A 10,872-nucleotide genomic window follows, 5' to 3' on the forward strand; every position below is an offset into this window, starting at 1 on the left:
TTAAATCACGACGTTTCGGAGGCAACACAAGTCTTCGTCTTCAGGTGGGACCGTCACAGCCAAATTTAAATCTAGAATTAATGCGTAAATCAGACGCATCTATTTATGCATCCCCACCCACCCACCCCCACCTCCCACCCCCGCACCCATTGGAGCTCAAGTACTTCCTTTTTTCAAAGCCACTACGACTTTAAGAACGATCATTTGCTCAAATGAAAAAAAGTGACAGCAATAACGTTATCAGATTGGAATGCATTTGTGGTTATCAGCAAAGGTTCCTGCAATTAGCATGATTTACGGATGTAATTTTTACAGTGATTTTTTTTACTTTCTGCAATAATTTCCGTGATGTTAAAAATGAAAAAAAAATCCAAGATGCTGAGATTATATACTCACGCAAGACAGAAACCGAAATATCCTCAACAAAAAACCAACCCCACGCCGTACCATTATTTGGTGCACTTTTTTTCCCTCGAGCCAGTGTACCCTGGCTGATTGCTGATAGTGGCACTTCACGGCAAAAGGGTTGCAGCGTAATAATGTCCCATTGTGATGGTGATGCATCCTGCCTGCAAAGCGCGAAAGAAAATACAATGCTGCCTCACTAGTATTGACCAACAAAACTACTCCCCAATTCTAGATTTGAAGCTTTCGTGACTGCAAGGATTCATATGCATAGGTTTTTTCGGTAAAGTCACGTAGGTAAAATTTTTTTTTTTATAAAAGTAAAATAAAAGTAAAAATCACGACGTTTCGGAGGCAACACAAGCTAAAAATATTAAAACTACTCCAATTCAAAACTACTCCCGCTCATATATTCCTGCTGTCATAGCAAACATTTAAATGTTTTCCTCCATCTCGTCCTTTGATTCGGGATATCAACGCAAAAGAAGTTCAAGATACATGTTTCCCCAGTCACAAGCAAGCAGGCGCAGTGGGTCGGAAAGAGCCCTACGCTTATTCGGCATCAGTAGCATGGCTCTGCTCATTGTCCTCACACTTCATAAGCTGATCACACGTGATCTGTCCACTGTTTGACGAAGGCCTTCTCAAGCCGTCACACCATCTCTCAGAGTCCTGCGATTTCAAAATCCATCTATAGTTCCGTCTACAAGGTTGACATCCTCTCGCGTGTGTTCCCTCCTCTTCCTGGTACACTCTATCGCGAGGTTAGACCACGCGGGCCCTCACCGCTTCTAGCGATGTGTTCTTCCCAAGCCCACTCTGACGAACAGTGAATGTGAACTCACCAACTTTCATTTGTTTCCTAATCCATGTGTTTCCCCTTTTCCGGCTCTCAATGTAATTTCAAAGTACTTAGGGAAATAGGATTAAATCATGACCACTTTGAAGTCTCGTCATCATTCACGCGGTGGAGTTTTGCAGAAAACTGGACTCGAAACTGAACCACATACCAAGCAAATGCAATGTGTAACCTATATATATTTTCACACAGCCAGAACCATCGATACATCCTTCCTGCCGTTTGGCTGTTATCTTCGACTCTCTGAGTTGCATTGCCCTGTTGGGTGCCTCTGCATTAACGGGCTGGGGTCTCACTAACATGGCCACCTCTGCTCCCTTAGCCTCGATGTACCGATGGTTCTGGCTGTGTGATGGGCTGTGTCTCTCACTGGCGCGACCACAGTTGCGGTGGTTCTCTTGTGTTGACGCGCTTGCCTCTCACAGCGCAGTTGGCAGCGCTGCAGCTTGTGTTACACACAGACATGACATTAACTTGCTAATCCTCCATAATCTCTCTGCCTAATCTCTCCCATCAACATAGTGCTAATCTCCCATTAACACTTCTGTTGGGCGCATATACGGGGACGATACTCTTATGCGGCGTCGGAAGCTCATTTCATGCTAATCTCTCTCCCTCATCTCCCCCATTAACACAACTGACGTGCTTGCGTGCGGGGATGGAATTCCTTTCCAGCTCAGACCAGTGTAAGAAACTGGTGGAGTAGGCATTGTGAGCAGTAGAGGGCATTGCAGCAAAATCCACCGTTCCTTACTCCTATCCCCCACTCCCACCTTACCGGTCCTGATCAGCGTGGTGAAGTATGGTCAACTAACTCTTAGTGTCTACGTGGCATGGAGGGGGGAATCCTCATCCAGTAGTGGATTAACACATGGGTTGTACACGTGCCAAGTTTAAAATGGGTGTGCAAATAAATAAATTGGCAGTATTTATTTAATACTAGTCTACTAGGCTAGTCAAATGACGGGTATTTTCACGTCGTAAACGATCCAGTGTTTTTTGAAGATGTTGATTACACCATCCCTGCGGTTTTTGTTTAATCAACGTCTTCTTTTGTCTCCGGCCTTCTGGATTCATCCGAATGAAATCTCAATTACGAAATTTGACGTACTGAATGTAATTTACTGAGTTATTTATTACAAAGCTGTAAATTTATAATTACAATTTTAAATCACCTTTATCGTAGAGTTATAAGAGCCGTTTGAGTTACCTTTCTACAAGGGAGAAAGTAAACGAAATGTTTCAATCAAAATTGTATTTACCATACTTTAAATTTCCCTCGCCTGTGTTCTCCAATTATGTTTGTTGCAAATGTGCAATTGTTGTAGGAATTATTTAATTATCATAAGTATCGACTTCCTGGATTATGTGTTGATGTGAATACAAAAAAATAAACTTTATAAACTGGAAGGACAGGTCGGTGTTCACTAAGTTTCACAAATTGTCGCAAAACAATGTGAGCAGAAGGTCACTTTTACCAAAATTAATTTGCGCTCGGTTACAATAACTTATAATAACAATAACTTACTGGATTCTGAATTGATGTGAATTTCGGTGGAGGAGAGGTTGGTGTTTACTAATTTTCACAAACGTTCACTATAAGTAAGCAAAACTCAAAGTACTGCACTTAGTTAAAATTACAAGCGCATTCTGCTTCTTTATTTCAATGGATATTTGATCTCCAAAATTTTAAAATAAACTATAATCACACACGAAATAACTGAATAGATTATTTATTAATATTCTGTAACGGCGTGCAAAACTAAAATATAAAAATACTAAAGCAGGGGCGGCACTGGTATGTTTTTGGAGAAAATCTATTATCATTGTAACAAACTAATAATTCGTTACAATTTTAATAAGCTATTCATGGAAAAATAATATTTAAAATTGCATTAAAATCCACGTCGCCTACCCAGCGTCACGCAGCGTTAGGCACAGATCACCAAAACTTAATGTACAATTTAATTCCACTCATTTTAACAATGTCCCCTCGACCCGACAGCACTGTATGTGTTGTTGCACAATTATTAACCTTGTGGGGGGGAAGGTTTTATAGTTTCAAGGGAAGCAGACTTCTTTTTTCCGACACATCACAGCTGTACGAGGTGAGCTACCTTGTCGCCTAACGGAACTACTTCAAACTAATTGCCCTCATCACCCTTTTTTCTTCATTATCGCTGGGCAACTGTAAGACATCACAGGTGTGGGTAAATTAGCCGTGCAGTGTTTTGTTTGTCTGGAGGGGTGGGGAAGGATGTTCCTCCTCTCCAGTTATGGCTTCAAACAGCATCTGGGAAATTGCAAGATCATCTATCAAACAAGACAAAAGCATCTCGACTTATCTGAAATGCAGGCCCCATCAACGTTTTTTTTTTCAAGCAGATTAAAGCCGTACTCAGTTAGAAAAAACATAACCACTGAAAATGAGAGCATATATTCTCGTTTAATTGCACGAGCTTCTAAAGCACCAGTTAGGGTAATACTCCAATTCACGATTATTGAAGGTACACAGTGGTGCCATTTGCCAACGATAGCTTACGATTGGTTAAAATGGGATTTGATAACGCACACAAATACCACGCATAATTCTGCATCAAGTAGCTTAAGTGCACTTTGAGTTGATAACTGAGCATTCGGCGGTGCTACAATAAAGACTTAACTGCTGTTGAAAGCCTAAACGCCATTCCTGCACGAATGTGTTTCTTGTCTTCACTATTTGCATCACAAATTAATTTCATAGGTCAATTGTTTTTTTGCTCCTGGTGTGAATGATAGAAAAAACAATAGTCAAGTACAACAAGCTCGCGAAACGATCTTATCAGGAGGCACCAACCGGACAATGTTATTCCTCGCAGGCAGTCTCAAGGCAAGGGATGGCGCGTCACACGCTAATGTTGCACATCTTCCTTCTCATGCGTACTCACGTGCCATACACTGGCTTGCCAGGAGAAGGCAGTCCAGCAGGATTCTTTCCAACCTGCTACATCAGTACGTAATCGAGTGTTGCCCCCTCGCACGCGTGGGCCTCTTACGAGTGCAACGGATTTCCTCCCCCACGTAAACGCTCATCAATTGACCAATGACACCCGACTATGTAGAGGAACACAGAACTTGGCGGGGGGGGGGGGGGGAATTGACACTGGGTTACCATGTGGCTACTTTATCTGCCAGTCTGTGGTTCCTATGGCATCTGAGTCATCCTCTCTCTGTTCAGGAGTGAGTGAATATGGTGTGCATACCATTTCGAATGTATTATTAGTTACATATATAGTTGTATACATCGGCCGGTTGTTGAAGGCAGAATGGGATCCAAATGATAAAATAAAGATGCAGGCAGGAGCAGGTTGGAGTGCTTATAAAAAAAACGTAATTTGAGCATGAAAAGCCACGCATCGATGTGCGTAAATATGAACGTTTTTAATCGGCGAATCTTATCTGCTAAGACGCGAGTTAGGAACGTAATCGGTGACAATGAAGAGTGCACAAAAGGAAGAGGAATGTGTGCATCGCAAGCTAGATATTGCATATAGGAATAGTAAGTGGGGTTTGGCAGGACATGTAGTTGAAGTAGGAATTACGGTCAGAGGTTGGGGACCAGTCCAAGGAGACCGCAACCCTGGAGATGATGAAACCAGCTCGTGCGCAGGTACTCAGTGGCATGTTGCTTCGCAGGATCATGAGAAATACGAACAGCTTCAGGGGGTGGGAGGGGGTGCCTTCATCCAGCAATCGTAGATCACGGCTGATGATGGTGATATGAAGGACACTCACCATGTTGCCCAAGCATGGCAACGCTGTTTAAGGACGAATGGTAATGTAGGAAGCGTGTGAAGTGAGCCACAAAGTCGTGGAGAAACAATACTAAATTTCGATTTAAAGCTTTCGTGACTGCAGGGATTCATCTTCTTGGTTCTTTCGGTAAAGTCAAGTAGAATGGAAGTAATAAAATAATAAAAATAACGGCCACAACGCAAGCAGCCGTCCTCAGGTGAAGAACAGGTCTGTCGAGAAGACAGGCAGAGGACTGCTGCTTGCGTCCTCAGGTGAAGAACAGGTCTGTCGAGAAGACAGGCAGAGGACTGCTGCTTGCGTTGTGGCCGAAACGTCGTGAGAATTATTTTTATTATTTTATTACTTCCATTCTACGTGACTTTACCGAAAGAACCAAGAAGATGAAACAATACTAGTTGGCTTTGTTGAGGAACATCGCCTCGTGAAAGACATTTTTCTTCCTATGGTGCTTGTGGTTACTGAACTTAATTCCCTTTGCATGATGCCAACTGTCCCCCTGGAGAAATGTTCCCTTCAGCTCACTGTCGCAGAACACCACTCAACGCTATGGGCTCTTATTTGCTAAAAAACACAATTAGCTCATCGCGAGTAAAATGTAACCCATCGCCCGTGTACTAAATATGGTCATCACTCTAAACGCACGGAGCCGAAAAATCATTCCGAATAAATCCACCAGGAAAATGCAATCAGAGGGAAACCCTTTAACCCTGCTAACTTGCAAAGGAGCTGTTGCTAACACCCCTTTAATTAAGATGAATGAGTGGTCACCGTTAAAGTGATAGGCCATCGGAAAGCATCACGATTGGCTTTAAACAAAAATTGATTTACTGGAGGTGAGAAGAAGAAGAATGCAATTACGTGTATCTTTCTGTTTTACAATTGGGTAAGTCGTGCTCAGAAATGTTCCAAATGCAAGCCCAGTTTGAGATTGTACATCGCTCCTAACAAAATATAGGACCCAGTTAACGTGTTTACATTTCCGACAAAGTACGAGTAACACAATCGGTGCGCCAATTCAGACTTATCGCTTATTATAGTTTACTTTTTTTTTACAGATATAGGCATTTAATCTGTCGTGTATATGCTAAGTGTAATGTGTTCAGGTGAACCCCTCCAACCACTAGAGGCTGCTATATTCACGACAATGTTAAATATTAACAATCCGTTCTTGAATAGTAATTTTAAAAAAATGTTAAACTTAATTTGGCTATGGCTGCACGAGACTTCATCACCGGCTGTTGCTCGAGTTGTCCTCCTTCCAAACGGTCTCCGTCGAACACAAAGTTCAAGCAACGAATTAGGCGTTGGAATGTGATATCACGGTATATGTTTACCATTGAGCGCAGGCAGAGCTAGAAACCTTCCAACGGGATGGGTGGGTCATGCATCTCAAGCTTTTCAAATAGGAACCCACATTTATATATGGGACAGTCCTCGACTAACGAACGCATACTGTTCCCGAGACCCGTTCGTAAGTCGAATTGGTCGTAAGTCGGAGCACAATATTGAACTGTATTTAAATATACATACGGTCAGCATTATAAAATGTGTTACGGTTCAACAACAAAAAAGGAAAGCATTGTTAAAGTCATAAATAAGAAGACATTGTAAATTTGCATGTCAAACTGTAAATAGTTTCCGCGTTTCAGTTCGTACATGCGAGCTCATGTCCGCAAGTCAGATAGTTAGAAAATAAATACTTTACGGGAGCTCGTTCACAAGTGTGGATGTTCGTAAATCGGGCATTCGTAAGTCAGGGACTGGCTGTATATATATACACACACATTTAATACATATTCTTTGGTAAATATCAATAAGAAAAAAAACAGGGGTGGGGGGAGCCGGGGGCTGTTGTCCCCATTGTCCCAGCCACTCACTGCCCGTGGCTCTCGATGTAATAACGCTCACAGAGTGGGACTCTGTCAGGGGACCGGGTGGGAAGGAGGGCGATTCGCTCAACAACCGCAGTTGAAGTCGCACGCGCGCAGTCGTTCCCGAGTAAAGTTTTGAAAGAACATTTTCATCACGGCCGCGGAAACCGCGAGCCTCAATTCTTGATTCGAACCTCACGACTCGGGCATCGTGGCAATCGGACGGGGTCGGGGGGGGGGGCTAAAGAAGTGGCCGAGTTAAAATAGGCAATGCTTTCTGAAAGAGGAATGTTTTTTAGGCTGCGCTTAAAGGTCCCAACCAAAGCAGGACTCCCCGACAGCCTTCGGCAGAGAGTTCCACAGTCCGCATGCCATGACAGCAAAGGTCTCTTTCATAGTGGACGCACAAAAGCCCTGCACATTTCGGAAAATGTGTTTCTTTAAGTGCCCTTAACAGTGAAAAGCACACTCGCAATTGCACTGTGTTTTGCCATACGAGGTCGTTTAAAGGTGCATTTTAGAGTGCTCGGACCGCCCCAGGACATTTAATAATCGGGTGTTGTAGTAATGAGTGTCCACAGCACATCTGAAGTGGTAGTTGGCTCATTAGGATTCATGTCGTACAGAACGGGCGACAGAAACATACAAAGGGAAAAGATGCAATTAACTGTAAATCCAGGCTGTAAACACGTCATGAGAGGGAGCATTAAAATTCATTTGTGCGTGCCTCCCAGTATGCATTACAAATACCTGCTCGGGCGGGAAGCTCAAAATGAGATCTCAGCAGGACGAATTGGGATGATAATACGCAGCGGTGCACCAGCTTTATAATGACACCCCCAGCCTCCGCTTTTAACTTTCGCTGATTGTCTTAAATATGCATGCCAGTTAATGGGCCTTATTACAGCATCTTCATTCCGCTCAATTTGAGCGGTGCGCTAGGTGTGTGTCCCGCACTTCCCATGGTCAGAGGGTACACGTCCGTTGTGTTCATGCATACGTAAACGATATTTCAACATCGTACCCCCAAAGATCATCCATGGAATCGGGCCAGGCTGCTCTTTTCATCTCACTCGACCTATTTCTCCTCCGCGCACTCCCTCAGATCCATCAACAAAGACTTTATATCCAAGCCGGCAGTCAACCTTCGCTCAGTGAAAGGTTGCTCGTTCATTGCTGCTGCCCCCCCCCCCATCATAATCTGGCACTGCTTTTACCAAGGCCATCTGTGCCACCAACTTACTTACCCAGTCCAGACTCGGGACCTTTTTCCCCCACTGCCTATGATGGACTCTCCCTCTCTCTATATTCTATCAATATGCCCACTGTTTCTGTCCAATATGTGGTTGCATTTGGAAGCTATGTAAATCCAAATTCGATTGTAGGTCTTCCACGTAAAAAAAAAAACATCAAAAAATTAACCCGTAAAAACAAAGTTTTTCACTATAAATCCTTTATATGCGTGGCGGCTAGAGTCCTATCGTTCTCTGGCTTGAGATGGCTGCCACCTATGGGTCAGATGATTGCCTGCCACCATTAAGCAATTGGTAATTAAATATAAAAAAAAGAATCCTAAAATGTTGAAAATTTTGGAAAAATAATTTCACGAAAATAAATTGTCACGCACAACGAGTCTTTGTGCAAAATGTCAGCTCGATTGGATCACGGGAAGTGGGTTAAAAAACGACCGAAAGATTTGCACGGTCGTAAGCGCGCAAGCAAGCAAGTGAACTTAATATAAAGGATTTAAAAAGGAATCCCCACACGCTGTGTGCATGCCAAAGTGACAAATCCGGTCTCACAAAAATAATGCACGCAGCCTTGCAGTGACTACCAGCTCAAACAAGTTGAGATTGTGGCTTTTTAAAATTCAGGCAGCAGAGGGACAAGGCAACTGTACACTGGTTTGATCTTTATTGCGACTCTTGGCTCTTTTGAGCTTGTGGCCTGCATGTGCGCAGGAATTCCGATGTCATCTGAGCATGCCGAGCATACCGGGATTGCTGTTGTGTTTTTTGCTGTTGAATACGCTTTTTTTGTATAGCTATGAGATTATCCCATTTATAGATAGCCCACCAACGACTATTGACCCACCCTTATTTCTATTGAGCTCAGCTTACACATAATTGAATGTTGTCAGCTGATCCCATTAACTGTATTGTGACAAAGTGTATCAGGATATTGTTAAAATATTTAAGAACCGTATTGGGATTGGTGGGAGACAAGTAGAGGCTTTTAAATATAATGTTGTTTTCTCGATAAGTTTCTGAAATGATTTTAGTGGGGTAAACAGATCAATGGATGGCTCTGTTTTTATACCACTTGTTTCCAAACAAGCTCAACATGCGGAGGAAAAAACTTTGACGAGTTCAGAGCAGAAGCCGCATTTGCAAGCAACATTAGTATATTTGCCCTTTAATGTGCTGTTAAGTATTTCACGATCGCAGCACAATAAATTAGGGTGACATTCACAACGGCAAGACCAGCATGGCTACGCGCCTAATGGGATTTTTATGTCTCACCATAATCAGACGGTGACGCAAGCTCAGGCTGTAATACTGTACGTGGCTGCCACGATAGACTATTGTGGAGCACTGCGATTCAGCTTTTAAATGAGTGTTTTATGTTCGCCAAGAGTTTGCTCGTGCAGGGAACCACGTGCACATTCGCGACAAAAATCGAAGCACGAATGGACTCGCAGAACCTTCTTATACTACCGCCTGCCTTACTTAAAATGAAAACCATAGTGGGCTAAAGGGGTTTCGGTGTGAATGAGGCATCGTATCCGAGCCATGTCTCAGAGCTGAAGAATTGCCTTTAGGTAAAACCTCCATTTAATTATTCTCAAACTTACGGATAAAAACAAATGACACGATTTATCTTTTAGACAATTATACTGTCACCCCCCAAAGGAAAATATCTCCAGATAGTTTTTAATGTACAGGAGTAACAAAAGACACCACCAAACATGACCCTGTCTGAAGTACACCCCCCCCCCCGCATTCCAGGTCAAACGCCCTTCGTGCCACCTTTCTCAGATGCCCCCTCCCCCCATGCCTTCACTCCCACCCGAAAATCTTGGCCACTTTCCAACTTGTTTGTAATTGGCTCCATACCCCCCTCCGTCCCTGGCGCCACCACCCACCACCACTTTTGGACCGCCGTAAGAGCCCCATGGCACACTCGAGGGTGAAGCAGAGCGTGACGCATTCCTGTGCGGTGCCCAAAATGCGCGCGCGAATAAAATCGCCCAGAATCCCCAGCACAAAAGCGAGTCTATTGGACGCATTAGGGTGTTTAAAAGCAAGCCCCACATTTTTAATGCAAACAGCAGGAGGATGGAATAAACCGGAATGGCGTTTGACGATTTTCTCTCTCTCTCTGCGTTGAAGAAGGCGGGAGAGGCAAAAGCTTAACTTTCTATAAAGATTTTTCGATTTAAAGCTTTCGTGACTGCAGGGATTCATCTTCTTGGTTCTTTCGGTAAAGTCACATAGAAGGGAAATAATAAAATAAACATAATAAAATAATTCTTGCGTTGTGGCCGAAACGTCGTGATAATTAATTTTATGTTTTGTTTTTGTTATTTTTTTATTTCCCTTCTACGTGACTTTACCGAAAGAACCAAGAAGATGTCTATAAAGCTGTCATCGTGAATGCGGGGCTGTGGCACGCAACTGCTCTGTGCGATGACGCACGCCGGCACGACTGTGGCGTGGGCGCTCCGCGGGGCCTACCTTCATTAGCACGGACTCGCTGAGCTTCTCGCGGTTCACGATCTTGATTGCCACTTTTCTTCCCGTCACACAGTGAACACCCAGCTTCACCAGTCCTGAGAGAGAAACACACGGGGGTGTTGGGAGGGAGTAGTGGGGGGGGGGGACAGAAAATGAGACCAAATTAGAATTTCAAATTACATTGATTACAACGGTGGGCGAGGGG

At 43.5% G+C, this 10,872-nt stretch overlaps 1 protein-coding gene across 3 annotated transcripts in view; it reads right to left on the minus strand.

The window, feature by feature from the left end:
* LOC144720328 (serine/threonine-protein kinase BRSK2-like) overlaps positions 1 to 10,872 on the minus strand; it is a 202,073-nt gene that overhangs the window by 116,195 nt on the left and 75,006 nt on the right. For all 3 annotated transcript variants that reach the window (XM_078597014.1, XM_078597013.1, XM_078597015.1), the window contains one exon: positions 10,668 to 10,762. In XM_078597014.1, the coding sequence (XP_078453140.1) occupies positions 10,668 to 10,762 (95 nt within the window). The remainder of the gene's footprint in view (positions 1 to 10,667; positions 10,763 to 10,872) is intronic.

This window comes from Lampetra planeri, chromosome 8, assembly GCF_965212315.1.
Source record: "Lampetra planeri chromosome 8, kcLamPlan1.2.h2, whole genome shotgun sequence".
Classification (NCBI taxonomy): Eukaryota; Metazoa; Chordata; class Hyperoartia; order Petromyzontiformes; family Petromyzontidae; genus Lampetra; species Lampetra planeri.